The sequence below is a fragment of the Aristolochia californica genome, unplaced genomic scaffold (genome assembly GCF_029961685.1).
Source record: "Aristolochia californica isolate CCGP_79_NKW_82.1479 unplaced genomic scaffold, dmAriCali1.0.hap1 SCAF_16, whole genome shotgun sequence".
Classification (NCBI taxonomy): Eukaryota; Viridiplantae; Streptophyta; class Magnoliopsida; order Piperales; family Aristolochiaceae; genus Aristolochia; species Aristolochia californica.
In genome coordinates, this window is record NW_027181837.1 from 5339432 (window position 1) to 5355895 (window position 16464).

Here is a 16464-nt window from a genome sequence, read left to right on the forward strand (position 1 = left end):
TGCTGAGCAAATTTTAATGGTTTTGATTCTGTCTTTGTATATCAGTTTTGCTTCTGTCTATGTTTGTTTTCGTTGCGGAAAACCGTCTTTATCGTCCTTCGTCCACAACATCTATGAAGTTCATCTATTCTAATTTCTACGATTGATATTTCATTAACTCCTTAAAGTTTTAAGGAAAAAAAATTCGAGCTGAATAAAAAACAGGACATGTCTGAAGAAGTTTCTGAAAAAATGAAACAACAAATGTTGAATTCTGGGAGAAATTCGACCCTATTAACTTGTTAAAACGTTTATGGAATAAAATTGCAGGGATAACTTGGGCAAGGGTTTGTTTATGTGGTTTGATTATTTGGTAGGAAATTGCAAAATTATTCGCGTTATGATATATAGTAACGCAATGTCTATGTGAAGAACAAAATTGTGGTTACATTACTTCTGCTAATTTGGACAAAGCCAAACTCAACTAGATTTTTTTTTATCTAGTAACTATTTATCAAACAATTTATTAATGGTCAAAACATGAGGGTTTAGTCAAACAATCGATTAATGGTCAAAATTAGGATAGATTGATAAGATTAAAGATTAATTGACAATCTCGATGCTGATTGCATAGGTTTTGACCCAAGATCAAATCAAAATCAGGAATTGGCACTTCAGTGATGTACAGCCTCATGAGGAATTGCTATGTTGGTAGAGTTGACACATGCATCATAGGAAAATTGGAGGTGAAAATAAGAGGTGGTCCTATGATAAAACAGGTTTCATGGGAAACCGTATGTACCTAGTCACGTGGGAAAGAATAAGATAAAGGGAAGAAAAAAGGTAAAGTGGTCTTTACCACTTTTTAACATCTTTCACTCTGTAACATCTTTTAGGTGAATGGGAAAACCTTTGGGAACTTTTGGAGAACTTTGAAGCTGTTTGGGAGGAATATTGTTGATGTTTTAATGTGTCAAAATTTCTTTTGTTGGGAAAATAGAGCTCTACTTTTGGACCTGATACCTTAAAACTCAAATAAGCTAGAAGCTCAAATAAGTTGAAGCTTGTTAGATTCATTGTAAGAAGCAATCTTCTTTGCTTCAACTTTATTATTATTCTTGGAGCTATCACACCTAACATGAGATCAAAACTTCTCTTCAAACACCAAGGAGAGGCTAACAACAAATCAGAGGTTAGTCAACTAAAGTTCCAATACATCTTTCAGATTAAGCAAGCATCAAATCAATTTTGTGTGGAGATCGAATTAGAGGACTTATTAGATATCAGACCTTATATCACTTAAAATATTGTGGGACAATCTCTACTTCTCACCTCTTTCATGACTTTCTCATTTTTAACTCAATGGCATCTTTTAGCAATGACAAAGAAAAAAGTGTCAACGCCATTAACTCGGCCACTACTCACCTAAACTTGAGGCATTACAATCCGATTGTCGCCTACCCACACATCTTCTAGCCGGTTACTACACTTTTGAGTGTTCATTTTTCTCAAAAAGAGAGACCTATTGGTGTTTCTCACGATGTAATGATGAAGAATTCTTCCACCAATAAACCTTCTTTCAAGAAAATGAATAACAACCAAAACAATGTTTTCTCTCCAAAAAGAACTCAAGCATTCTAGAGTTAATAAAAAATAGTAGCGATGTCACCAGTTCAAAGTTCTTTCAGCAACCTACCAAACATGGAATTTTTGTCCTTACAATACTGCTTCTCCAATTAGTGGATTGAATCTTCTATCCCCGCCAAAGGTTGTTTTACCAATTGTATTACTTTCAATATAAGATACCGTAATGATGACTTAAGCAAAAACACTAAAGGAACAGATCCTTGAACTCCTTTAGCCAATGAAGAAGTGAGACAAACAAATCTTGGCCAAAGATGGCCAAATCTCATAGCTCATGAATAAGTTAGAATTATGACAACTAATATAGGAAAACCCTCTCATGTGGCCAAAAAGCAAGCATCTACAAGCACTTCAGTTGATCTATATCCTAATCAACAGGAGACACCCGAAGGATTCCAACTAGTTGAATGCGGCTTATATACAATGAAAGTTCTTAATTAAATCATCAACCATGTCATTTGAATTAATTCTTTAGTTGATGAGGGGCAAATATCGAAACATACATAAGGACCTAAAATAAATGTGTCACAACTACTTAAGATGTCACATAAGTATCATCAACCAAAGTTTGAACAGTTCAATGGTGATGGAAATCCCAAATTGTGCATCACCTATTTTAGGAAATGCACACGATTGATTCATTAAACTTCCACAAGAATAAATTGATAGTTGGGAATAACCAAAGCACAAATTCTTAAATTGGGTTTACAATATTGTACTATAACCTTTACGGAGCTCACCTACATGAAGCAACGAAAAGAGGAAAAAGTGATGATTACATCAATTGCTCAAGAAATCTAAGTTTTAATTAAAAAAAAAGTATCAACTTGTTGACAAAGACTGAAGTCAACATGTGCATTGGAGGAATATGTTAGAAATTACTTTACTTCTAACAAAGTTAGAAACTCAAACATTTTCAAGAGTTAGCTTAAGGAAGCACATAACATGAAAATTCTAATGGTGTTGAAAGTGTGCTATAAACAGTGTTATCAATGTATTTTAGACACACACCTTCTAGCACAAATATAACAAGGCCTCTAACAAAAATTTAAGATAACCAAATGATCAATCAAGTAGCCAAGTCAAGATCCGAAGCAAAAACATATAGAATAATATTGTTGTGAAAAAAAAACTTATAAAAAGAAGAAAACTGAAGAGTCAAAGTCAAATAGAAAAACTCAAGAACCAAATTTTTATTTTTAAGCACTTCTATTTAGGGAGCTTTTGAGAATTAAACATTGTCAAAACTATGTCTTAATTGAATGCATACAAATATTTTACAATGGTAAATTCCTTGAAATAGCCTATATCATGTTTAAATGCCAAAATAATAAACTCGCATATGGCATGATCGATCATCCAAAATATAGTCTAATATAACTTATAAAGCATAATCGATCATCGGCTCAAGTATGATCAATCATATAGAATGCTGCTAGGAAGATGTTATAAAGCATGATTGATCATCCCATATTTCTTAATCAATCATGCAGAACTTTGCATAACCAATTTTGTAAAGCATGGTCCATCAATGGTCAAAGCAAGAAGGTTTAGTCAAATAATTAATTAATGGTCAAAATCAAGATTGATTATTAAGATGAAAGCCTAATCGACAATTACGATCAAATCTGATTGCATGAGCCTTAACCAAGATCAAATCAAAACGAGAAAGTCATTTAAATGCCACCTAAGTTGCCAATTCCATCAGCAAAGGAATTGGCACTTGAGTGACATGTGACCTCATGGGGAAGTATCATGTTAGCAAAGTTGACACATCGCATCGTAGGGAAACTCCAAGAGGTGGAAAAGGATAAGATGTGGTGTCATGTTTCCATGGGAAGCAGGTCTTGTGTATAGGGGTGGCATCGAGCCGAGCCGAGCCCGAACTTGCCTATGTTCGAGCCGAGCTTCGAGCCGAGCCTCATCTCGAGCCTAAAATTGTTATCGAGCTCGAGCCCACCGAGTTCGAGTCGAGCTTCGAGCCGAACTCGAGCCTCAACATACATTTAAAACTTTTCAAAAAATATATACCAAATAAAAAATATATAAAATTATTCATACATTTTACATAAAATTGGGCATAACCTATATATATAATACATGTATAAGATTGGGCATAACCTCTACTTAAAATTAAGCATAATCTATATATATAATACCTGTATAAAATTCGACATGACCTCTATTTAAAATTGGGCATAATCAACATACATAATACCTACATAAATACTCCATAAAATTGTTTATACATTCCATAAACACTCCAATAAATTGTTTATACATTCCATAAAATAGTCTAAACACTCCATACACTGCATAATATTATAAATAAATTTCATACAATAATCAAACACAACAAAATTAAATGAAACATCACTATCAATTTACAATCACCCAAATAAAAACTACAAATCCATTATAAATTTACAAACTATAGTTATTTCTCTTTATTCTAGAAAATAATATACGTCCTTGCTTGAGCAAAATCTCCACCTATGACAAAAACAAAAAAATAAAATTAGTTATTGTCAGATAAAAAAATACTCTTCCACTAGTAGTTACTTAATGTCGTTAAAAATATTAAAATTACCATAATGAGAAAAACATGAAAAATCATGTAGCTGGTAGCATTATCTCTGCACTCTTCTTCTCAGGCTATAATCATAAAACAAAATTTTAATAAATAAAACTAAAAAATATCGTAATAAATAATTAATCAAATAAATTCACATTTTGATTTTTCTTTATACCATGAAGAGTCCGAACCCAACCAGTGCCACAAATCAAAGTTTGAAATGTATTTGGTACCAAGGAAGAACTATACGAGTCTATTCTTCTACCACCGGCACTAAAGAATGACTCCGAAGCTACTGTGGATATGAGAATTATAAGGGGGGTTAGTCAACAAACTTAAAATTTGAAGTTCATCTTCATCTCCTGCTTCAAATTCATTTAATTCCTCTACATGAAATTCAATTTCAAACTTGATGTTAATGTGGACAAGTTCATATACATTGGAAAACAATTTCCAATGTTAGTGCCCCAAAATAAGAAAAATATAAAAAACAAGAAAATGAGTAACTTATAATAATATACTTAATTAAAACATAATATTTAAACCCCAAATTAGGTAAAACAAACATAAAAGTAATTTAATGTATAATTAACATATTAATTAATTAAATTAGATATTATATTATTTAATGATTACAATTTATTATACATTAATATAATAATTATATGAATTAACTGTGTACATGATTAATTATAAAAAATAAAAAAATAAATAGGAAAATTTGATCAAATGCTAACTTTAACACACTATATTTTTACGTATTATTGCATCATCTAGAAAAAAATACAGGGTTGAGAATAGGGTTTGGAAATTTTATTTTTTTTATATAAACCACACGTGCGAAACTCGCATGTGTGAACTACATGTGCGAGTTCGCACGCTGTGCGGGACGGAGCGTCGAGGGGGGAAAATAATCCCCCCCCCCCCCCCTCAGCTTAGGTCTCCAAACTTTAGGTATTCGAGCGTTCCTGTTCCGGCGAGAGCGTGGCCGGCTGATTTAACGGCGGCAGTAGGCGGTGGTAGGGGGTGACGATGACGGTGAGGGCGACGCTACGGGAGTCGACGACGACGACGACGATGAGAGGCAGAGAAGGCGATGAGCGGGGGGAAGGATTAGGTGCGGCGGTGGCGGAAAGGGCACCGGCGGCGAGAGGGAGAAGGGAGATGGAGGCCAAGAGAGGGAATTTCGGAGGAAGAAGAGAGAAAGGAAGGAGGAGACAAAGAGAGCGAGGGCGAGAGAGAGACTGAAAAAAAATTTCGGGAGAGAAGAGAACGAGGGCGGGAGAGAGAGCGTGAGACAAAGAGAGCGACGGCGAGAGAGAGAGACCGAAAATTTTTTTCGGGAGAGAAGAGAGCGAGGGCGGGAGAGACCGAAAAACAATTTTCGGGAGAGAGAGCGTGCGAGACTCCCGAAAATTTTCCCGATCCCGTCGCTCGTTAAATTAACGAGTTGGTTCGCGAGCCGACAAACCGAACCTGGCTCTGCTCGAACTCGGCTCGTTAACCTAAAGCCCATTTCTGAGTTCGAGTTCGGCACGAACTCGAAATATAACGAGTCGAACCGAGCCGAAACCGAGCCAAATATGAGCCGTTCGCGAGCCGGCTTGGCTCGAAGCCACCCCTACTTGTGTATTTGTCTCCCCTAGTCAAGGGAGGAATAAAAAAATAAGGTAGGGTGAATGGAGAAAACTTTGGGAACTTTTGGAGAACTTTGGAGAGAAAAATTGTTTGGGGTGGAATATTGTTGAAATTTCAATGTGTCAAAAATTCATTCATGGGAAAATAAAGATCTACTTTTACACCTGATACCCCAAATCTCAAATCAGTTAGAAGCTCTATCAGATTAGTAGTAGAGGCTAACTATAAATCTAAGGCTAGTCAACCAAAGAAGTTACTGTACATTTGTCATCTTGTGTGTGGAGATCGAATTAGAGGACTTATATCGGACCTTACATCACTTAAAAGTTTTACTTTCCTTTGTTTTTGTACCTATGATCTTGTTGTTTTGCTTACCGAACCCTTTGTACATCAACATTTTGGTACATGACAATCTCTTCTTCTCATATCCTTCGTCACTTTCTTATTTTCAACTCAATGACAACTTTTGGTAATGACAAAGAAAATAGAATCAACGTCGTCAACTCAACCCCTGCTCTCCCAAACAGAAGGTCCTATAAGGTATCCAAACATTAAAAGAAGTCACATAGGTATCGTCCGCCAAAGTTTGAACAGTTCAATGGTGATAAAAATCCCAAATGGTATATCTATTTTAGGAAATGTATATGATTAGTTCATTGAACTTCCACTAGAATAAATTGATAGTTTGGAACAACTAGAGCACAAATTCTTAAACCGGTTTTACAGTATTTACTGTATTTACTACACAATAATTTTTACGGAGATCTCCAACATGAAGCAACGAAAAAAGGAAGAAGTGATGACTACGTCAATCACTAAAGAAATCTAAGTTTAATGAAAAAAGAGTATCAACGTGTCAACTAAGACTAAAAGCGACAAGTACATTGGATGAATGTGTTAGAACTTACTTTACTTCTTAAAAAATTAGAAACTCAAAATTTTTCAAGAGTTGACTACAGAAGCGCATAACAAGGAAATTCTAATGAGTGTTGAAATTGTGCTATTAAAGGTGTTATTAATATAATTTAGACATGTCTTCCAACACAAATATTACGAGGCCTATGGCAAAATTTTAAGACAAAAGAATGATCAATCAAGTTGCCAAGTAAATATCCAAAGCAAAAAATATATTAAATAATGTAGTTGTGAAAAAAAAACTTTAAAAAAAATTGAACACTTGAAAACAAGAGTCAAAGTCAAATAGAAATATTCAAGAACTCTAAGTATATAAGTAGATAACAACCAAACTTTGATTTTGAAGCACATCTATGTTGTGGAGCTTACAATAATAAACATTTCCAAAAATATGTTTTAATTGAATGCATATAAATATTTTACCATAGCAAATCCCTTAAAATAGCCAATATCATGTTTAAATACCAAAATAAAACACCAATATAACGCATGATCATTCAGAATGTAGTTTGGCAGAACTTCTAAAGTATGATCGATCATTGGTTCAAGTATGATCAATCATACAGAATGTTCCTAGGAAGATGTTATAAATCATGATTATTCATCCTATGTTTCATGATCGATCATATAAAATTCTGCATAACCATTTTTATAAAGCATGAACAATCGATTGAATTAGGTTCGATTAATCAGTCAATGACTTTTCTTAAAGGTTAAAAACTTGTGGATTGACATCATGATTGTTCTATAGGCTTATGAAACCTAAAAAACTTTGTATTTATACATGATTGATTGATTATACTTTTCTAGTGACCATAGAGGATCAAAAGTTGAGCTTATATTGTCAAACGCCTAACAACTTCCCAAGAGGTCACCCATCCTAAGATTACTCTCGCTCAAGCGAACTTAACTTCGAAGTTCTTAGTTAGATACCTAGCCAATACAACCCAAAAATACTAGCAATTTAAGGTGCGGAAAGCCAAGTACCTAACCCATCAGTGGACCAGGGGCGGACAGAACCTAACCCAAGTGAAATTTTCCCAAGCAAGGGTTTTTGGATAATGACTACTGTTAGGTAAACATCGAGAACAAAAAATCATTGTCTCTTATTCTATGAGCTTTTTTATTATTATTATTTGTCATACTGTATTTAGCACTCCATGCGTTTTAATTTTTATATTTCGAATCTCAATTTACCCCCCTCTTTGGAAGCCACCTACAAATGATTCATGACATGGGCATCGACATTGTAACTTCATGTTCACAAACATCTTGGGAAGAAGTCAAATAACAAAGTAGGAAAGTAGATTGTACCCCATCTCTTGTTGAATATCGTAAGAATAAAGTAGATAAGAACATAGAAACACACTTAAAACCAACTATGTTTGGCTAATGATGTTCATGATGAGTTTAAACTACCAATTCGATCACGAGAAACAATTATCAAACTCCTTTCTCTACCAAACAAGTTGGTCATAGAAGTTGAGGAGCTCGAGATGATCCAACAATGATATGTTAGCTACTATAACTCTATGCATCTTCTTCAGGGAGAAAAACTTACAGCTTGGCTCAAAATCAGGACTAAAATTTCTATTTCATTCTTTGTTCCTGATTAATGGGAAACCACATGGTGAGAGATGGCCCCAAATGATTTGCTTGAGAATTTTAGGCTAACTCCATGTTATGAACTAGTCGATACATATACCATTCTTCCCTGATATTAATTAACACTTCATGTCATAAAACGAGCTAATTTCTTTTTAAAATTTTATGTCCTATCATAATGTGGTTTCAAAATCATAGTTGTAATCTGGCTAAATGACCCTAAGGGGGGGTTAGTCAACAAAATGGATTTTTGAAGTTCACGTTCATCTCCAACATGAAGATCATGTCAGTCATGTACATGAACTTCAACTTCGCACTTGGTGTTAGTGTTGACGACTTCATGTACACTGGAAAACAATTTCCAGTGTTAGTGCCCCAACATGAGAAAAACGTAAAAAACAAGAGAATCCCTAAACCCTTACAGTACACAACATAATCCTTAAACCCCAAATTAGGTAAAACAACCATTATTACTACACGAATAAGTTATTTAATGTATAATTAAATATATTAATATATTTATTAATTGAATCAGATATTTTCTTGTGCATTCATATGGTAATTACATGAGCCAATGAAATACGCACATGATTAATTATAAATAATAAATAATTTATTAATAACACATGATATACTTTAACCTAAAAATGAATGATTTAAGAGAAAAATTGATCTAATCATAACTTTAACACACTATATATTTGTACATAATATATTTTATATATTATTAATTAATAATATATTGTTACAAAATTTAAAACCATTGGTTTAATTAATTATAGCAATCGGATAATTAAACCAAAATAATTTATCAAATATTTATTTTAACAATATTTTAATTATGACTATTAAATCATTATTTTAATATAGTAATTATAAAATAAATATATTAAATAAAAATTATTTTATAAATAAAAATTATAAATTAATGATTTTTATGACGATAGTTTAATTTTTCCTAACTTAGGAAAAATTAAACCATTGTCATCTTCCTCAGCGGCGAGCTAGTGGGCAACGCCGACAGAGGCGGTGCTTCGACGGTACGCTGAGAGGGAGGCCAGGAAGCTATGCAATAGATGCTCGACCTCCCGTGGGGAGGATGGCCGACGGGGGAGGAGGAGAGAGGGACGCCGAGAGAGAAGAGAAGTCGTCGCCGAGGGAGGAAGGCCTCCTTCCCTCTCCTCTCCCTCTCGACCTCCATCGCAAAGCCTCTTGGTCTCCCGTACTCTACAACGGAGGTCGAGAGGAAGAGGCCGTAGAGAGGGAGACCGGAGAGGGACGGTGGAGACAAGAGAGGGAGCAGAGAGCTCGGGGAGAGAAGGGGTGCGGGAAACGGAAATGAGCAGACTCACGGAGAGGGTGTGCAACAAAGAGAGGGGCGTGCTCGTTTCATATACATGATTCTCAAAATTGGGCGGAAAACGCTTTCCCTCATTTATGCTTTGGACATGATTGCGTGAGTCATTTAGTCATGTACATGACTTGAACTCCGGCACTCCACTAACGACCTCAGGACATACATTGAATAATGCAGCTGAAGTTCATGTCATGATTCATGTTGACTAAAATGTGATTACCATTTCATCCACTTCAAATAAAATATGAACAATGACCATCCTCTCAAACTCATAGTAGCCTACATTCACTTTTTAACTTTGTATGATTTTTGTGACAGCCTAGCATATCGATAAAATCATAAAAGGGCGGTAGCCTCCCTCACCATCGTTGAGGAATCGTTGGATTCGTAGGACCGGTTAAAGGGCAATTTTCAATATGTAGCAGACCAGAGATTCCTCAGTTAGCATTCATTCTTTGCCAGTACCAGTAGCCGATTATGCTTTTTCTTTGCCGCTCTTCCTTCCGCAACCACGACTGCAATTTTTTTCTTTCAATTCCCACTACGTAGTGCTTTTACAGCAGAACCAGTACTGTTATTTATTACCAATGGAAGCCATGGCAAACAGCGGAAAGAGACCAGCCATTGCCCTTCTTTGGTACACATGTAGCGAATGTTTTTTTGTTTCTTTTTCTTCCCCAAACGGTATGAACAGCTGCAAGCACCTGTCGGTCTCCTTCTGGAGCTCAAAAATCTCAGCCATGCCCAAGTGATGCAGCCATTGTTACCCGTAACGTGAAAAAGAATCGAGTACAAGCTCCCGGCCTTTCACAATCGTGTCAACAACAAAGATTTCCAGGAAAAGCTAAAATTACCCAGGAAAAGGGGACAACGAGTACAAGATAGGCCATCCAGGAATCACTTTCCATGGCAGATAACAAAAAGAAGATTTTGAAAAGGAATAGAAAGAAGAAATGAGGGCCAAGAGGGCCCTCAGACATTCATCCGGAAGATACATTAAACTAAACGCTAATCATAGATACTCAGATGATTCATAAACCAAAATGGCTGTTTCCCTCTTCTCCAGAGTCAGCCAGAGAGATCACCCACAAACCATACAAGGAAATGAAAAAAGTTAACAGGGTAAAAAACAGCAAAGAAATTAATGAAATTAGAGAAAACTCCCACAACAACTAACTGCTTTTTAACTGTTTCAATGTCAAATAGATAGTCTTCTACTCTTCTCTTCTGTCACCTTGGAAGAAATGCTTCTCTTTACTTACCCTTCTGTCCAGTCACTTTAGTTTCATCTTGAGTTGAAAGCTTACAAAGATGGGATGGAGGAATTTACAAGAGTAGAACCTAGGAGAATGTCACAGATACTGGTGTTAACATCTTGGCTCTTGTTCTCGGCTCTAGGGCTACTCCCTGCACTACTATTAGATAGGGATCCAAAAGTTGTCTTCTGTAGGACACCCGTGGGTGATGACCCCAATCTAGGACTAGCATCCCACCCATTTGTCATAAGATTAAGGGCTGAAGTGGAGTTTTTGTGATCTTTTGGATTGTTACCACTGCTGTTCAGGACTTCTCCCAGTGGCCCGCCCATGGAGCTCTCCCATGTTATGGGTATCCAATTCATCTGCCTCTGAGTGCCTTCGTTAAGGACTCCACCCACCCCCAGACCCATCTGAATGGGGTCAAATTCACGTGATAACTTCAGAGGTGAGAGTGCGAATTTGTCATGGTTCGGGGAGGAAGACAATGAAGAGAAATCCGAGGAAGCCACAGGGATAGAAATTGAGAGTTGGGTCCTGTCTGACTGGATTTCTTCTACTTCAGGCCACGCTAGCGAAGAACGGTCAGGTCGACTCTTGGGCCAATCATCAATAAAGTGACGAAGAGGATGGGATTGAGGTTCACGGTTAGAAGAAGAGTTGAGACTTCGGTTCTCAACATAAGAATTTCTCACAGGGTTCATGAGGGAATCAGAGGATATCAGTCCAAATTCAGTTCGAGAAGGTTCTTGGAATGAGATATGTTGTTTAAGTACAGGGAAGGATGAGTCTTTGATGGAGAGACCATGTGAATCTATCCGTTCATCCACATTAGATTTGTTCATTAGAATCCTGCAACAGACTTGCAATTAGACTCATATCCTTCTTTGAGAAACAAGGAAACAAATAGGTCAAGTAGTTGCCATGTGAGGAGGATTCTAGTTAGTACCTGCCAATGTGCGAGGCAGATGGAGGATCAGGGCCAGTCTGCATGCTCTTGATCTGTTGGTGGTGAGCAATGGCAAGGCTGTTGGATGTGCCACTGGCAGGCCCTGCCACCGGCGCCGACGATGAAACCGGCAGATTCTTGGGGGCAGTAGCAGCAGGGCCAGAAGCGGCATGGCCATTGTGGCCTTCCACAGGCTTTCTTGAACGATGGCGGCCTCTGTTCATGTGCCGTTCACAGTACTTCTGATCAGCAACTGCATCTCGTGAGCACCGCCATTTCTTTCCATCAGTCCGACGGCACCTCCCAGGCTCAGGATCAGTGTTGCCAGAGAAGCCCAGATGGAAAGAACCCCATCCCACTTAAAGGAAAGCAGAAAGGAAAATTTTGAAGAAAATCAGAAACATACTCTTAGCAGAAACAAAGAACAGGAGAATAACAATCTTCCCAAACCAAGTAATAAAAGTTGCATTCACGCCCCTTCAAGTGCTGAAAATCAAGGAAAAACTGAAAAATATTGGAGATTTTGATTAATTTAATGCATGCAGACCACCCATCTCTGTCAGTGTCATCTTTCAACCCAGAAGATAGTTACTGTTAGCTTTATAGACCAGAGAAAAGACATCCAATGGATTAAATCTCAGGCAGCATAATCTACTCCAAAAGATAATTTTAATTTGTGAACATCCATATCATCAACAGTTCATTTTTTTTTCAGAAAAGAAAAGACGAGGAAAGAATCATGCCAAGAGAAACAGACAGACCCTGCTTGCAGTAAGTCCCAAGTAGTAAAGCAGATCTTCCATTGACAAGACTTACATGAGTTGGGTCTGAGAGATCCAGCCGAAAATGTCGATGACGGATTCAAGCTTCTCCTGATGGGTATGAGCAAATTTGAGGGTATAGGTACATTAGCATTTAGGTATTTGAAGATCAAGGCCTGATGTTCCAACTCGATCCATTGCGATGGAGTGAATGGCCCCCTAACTCCTGATAGAACCCCAGACGCGCTCCCATTCAGGCTTCCAGAACCTACAGCTGCACCAGAATATCAGAGATTTAAGGGAGAGAAACTTCAAGAATAGGTTGAAGAAACCAAATTCATACGGGATTTCGAAGTTTCAACAGAGAAGAAACGAGTACTGCAAAGGAGAAAAATAAAAAAAAAAGGGAAAAGAAATGAAAAGAAACAAACAAGCGTTAAATAGGCATACAGTGTAACGAGATTATTACCTGTCTGCGACATTTAAGGAAGCTTACCATAAAATCTTGGCAGGATTCTTAAAGAAGTGAGAAGAGAAGATTGAAAACAAATGCGAAGCAATTAAACGCAGACCTTCCATGGTTATCACATCCTCGTTTCTTCTTTGTTTCTTTTCAGCTAGGATTTATTGACAGTGCGAAAGATGGAAGAAATACTTACAATCGTGACTCAATCTAATCTCTTAACTTTGAAAAAACCTTGCTCTTCTTCAGCGAAAAATGAAAAATAAAAAGCAGAACTTTATTGACAAGACTAAGAACTAGATCTTCACCTCCATGAAAAGACCCTACTCTTGATCAGTACATAACATATTTTGCTGTAAAAAAGCTCATCTTTCCACAGAAAACAGAAAACCAATCTCAGAAAATGGAGATCGATTCAAGACCCACTGCTCAAATCTCGTAAAAAAACAAGAAAATCTCAGATATTCACTTCATGCACACACAGACATGAGTTTACCTGTATTTCTACCGTAAGTCGCAGACTGGGAGTAGAACCTCCAGTTACCGCTTTGAAAGCACCTGTCTGCTAATCCATCACTGGTGACCACCAAAGCTTCGTTTTTGGGAGAGGAGAAGCTCAGAAGCTGTTGCTGCTGATCTGAGAGTAATGAATTAGATCTCCCCAGAGAAGAGGTTCTGGACTGCATCAGCATTGTGTCGGTTTTAGCCATTTTCAAGCTTCTCCAATCATCCTCGACCACCCCAGATCTCCCCTGCTTGAGATACCCAGATCCAAGGCACTTGTGCCGGTCATCACCGTCTGAAACTAAGGAAGGAAACACACTTTCAGAACCCCCCAACCCATCAAAGCCAACCACCCCGAAATCCATCTGTTCTACAAGATTAGCACCTTAAAAAGGCACACCGGAGAGAAAAGCGTACATGGCTTGTTGAGGCAAAGCTGGAGAGAGGGGCAAAGGAAGCATCTTAAGGGACAAAGCGACTACAAACCATAGCAGTTTTTGTTTTAGAGGGAAAGAGTGGAGAATAATTGGTAGAGAGAGGCAGAGATGGTGAAAATAAGGACCAGACAAAGTTAATACTAAATTCCCTCTCTATATCTCGGGCAACGCCAGCAAAAAATCTGGTTCCTTTTAGGGGGGAGAGGCTGGTGATGGAAAACCGCTACAGAGCGCTTTGTCCTCTGAAGAGGGTTAAAATATATACACAACCATACAGCAAATAACCAATATTTGTCTTAAAGAAAATAGAAGAATTACAGAGAGAGATAGAGAGAGAGAACTTCTTTCTTATATTCCCTTTCACTACCCTTTGCAGTCTTCCGACATTATCAGTCTACCACCGTTAGTCTCCTCTTACGGAGATTACAGAAATGGAACGGCAATGACATTAGCACTGAAAGAGCTACATTTGGAGCATTAAAGAGCTCATTTGCTTAGATTAACATTTAACGATTAATGGAACAGTAAAGGTCTTACACATGATTACAGATTATTACGCTGTTCTGTTCAGATTACAGAATCAAACCATGAGACTCAAATCTAGAGAGAAGAGGAGAGGATCGGAAGGGGAAAGTGGTAAATGGGAATTTGTCCTTTTGTAAGGAGTAGAAAGAACCGGCTGGAGACCCACTAAGAAAGAACCGGCTGGAGACCCGCTGGTAAGAAAAAAAAACCTGCTTTCTCTCTCTTCCGTTTGCCTGCTCAATAAATAAAAGAGGGAGAGTGGGTGTGCATGGACAAAGATGCACAGCCACGTGATGCCACACCAAATCTAGACCCAGTAACCTACTCCCCCTCCCCTCCATCTCTGTTTCCCAACTCCCCCGTCTCCCCACCCACTTCTTTTCTTTTCTTATATTATGCTCTCATCCTGAAGTTGCAGAAGGGATTCAATATTTCAATCAGGAATTTCTAGTATTTAACAGAATTTAGATATCGCTATTACCCGATGATTAAACTGACTTAATGTACAAAAATTCATTCATGGAACTCTGATGCTTCGTACTTTGTTCTGAAAGATCAGAATATATAACTGTAAAACACCCTTTAATTGATTTAAAATTATGATTTACCCTTTTTCTTCCCCCAGACGAAAGCTTTCTCATAGTTTTATTCAGTAAAAAACTTTTACAAAGAATCAAAAGGAAGAAAGAAAAAAAATAAAAAATAAAAAAAAGTCCAAGAGCGATTTCAGATGGAAGCAAGAAGATGAAGAATGAGGGAAGAGGGTATTTGTGTCATTCTGAAAAGCACGTAAATTCGAGTAACGGCTGGCATTCAGGGGAGGGAGGGAGGGAGGAGAGGAGAGGAGAAAGGTGGTCCACCTCTCTGTCCTTTGTGACCTCTTAATCCACTTGCATTTTTTAAAATTTTAAAGTGTACTTCTCTACACCTACCCAAGGGTTCCCTCCCCTACACAAACAGGCCAAGTTGTCCATATCAATCTCTCAGGCCGTATAGGTATAAAATACTGTATTAAAAATATCAAACAAGGAATAAAAAGACATAAATGTAAATATACCCACGGATGGAATTTTTTAGTGAGGATTGACTTGGAAAAAGTATGTCGGGAGAGCCTTGAGCAAAATCCTCTAAATCTTTGGGTGGATTTGATTCAAGCAAATCACATCCAAGAGAAACCCCCTTTTTTTTCTATCCTTCAGGTTTCATCAATCCAGGTTTCATCATATTTTTTGTCCATTCCCCTTTTCCTCCATCTCTCTTTTATTGCAGCCACTCTACTGCCCATGCCGCCTCCTCGGACTCAAACCCAAACCCCTCTTAGAAAAACACGCTATCTCAGCTCAGCCAATTTGTAACTTCAATTTCGAACGTAACAGATTAATAAGTTGATAGGGGTATCCGACCCTTAAAAAGGTCAATAATGGAAAGGGATGGTAGTACCGCATTCCTATACATGAAGCGACCCATCCCATCCTTTCAATTCCCCTGGAGTGGACTGAAGTGACACCCCATGTAAAAAGTCACTACTCCACACTCCTCCCAGGCCCACCCCTAACACTCTCTTAAGCGGCCTCGCCTACGTCTTCCTCCGTGTCGCGCGTGTGACTTTCTTTCACCTTTTTTCCTCTTCTTTGGAAATTGGAATCCGGGAATGGGGCGGTTAGTGGTCGCTTGCGGAAAATGTTTTTAATCCTTTTTGTTTTTGTCTTCCCCTTTTTTTTTTTTTCCGAGGAGGGATCGCTTTTCCGGGTCGTCATCATATCGGCTCGGAATCCGAACTTCGACGTCGACGCGTCGGGGAAAGCTTCGGGGCCCACCCTGGTCCCTCCACGTGCCTTCCTTCCCTCTCGTCTCTT

The 16464-nt window shown here is 37.8% G+C and overlaps 1 protein-coding gene across 1 annotated transcript; it reads right to left on the reverse strand.

The window, feature by feature from the left end:
- Positions 1 to 10622: 10622 nt before the first annotated feature.
- Positions 10623 to 14295, reverse strand: LOC137953754 (growth-regulating factor 6-like). The gene is made up of 4 exons (XM_068801253.1): positions 13639 to 14295; positions 12735 to 12953; positions 11919 to 12276; positions 10623 to 11821 (listed from the first exon to the last, which is right to left on the reverse strand). Exons 1-4 carry the CDS (start codon positions 14009 to 14011, stop codon positions 11017 to 11019), a joined length of 1755 nt encoding a protein of 584 aa, XP_068657354.1. The 5' UTR covers positions 14012 to 14295; the 3' UTR covers positions 10623 to 11016.
- Positions 14296 to 16464: the final 2169 nt, after the last annotated feature.

What these genes read in the sequence shown, in the direction of transcription:
- LOC137953754 (XM_068801253.1), bottom strand. Translation starts at nt 14,011, where the DNA reads ATGGATTTCGGGGTGGTTGGCTTTGATGGGTTGGGGGGTTCTGAAAGT. An exon ending in GACTTACGGTAGAAATACAG is followed by an intron (nt 12,954 to 13,638) that starts GTAAACTCATGT and finishes ATTCTGGTGCAG; the next exon opens with CTGTAGGTTCTGGAAGCCTG. An exon ending in TCTGCCTCGCACATTGGCAG is followed by an intron (nt 11,822 to 11,918) that starts GTACTAACTAGA and finishes AGTCTGTTGCAG; the next exon opens with GATTCTAATGAACAAATCTA.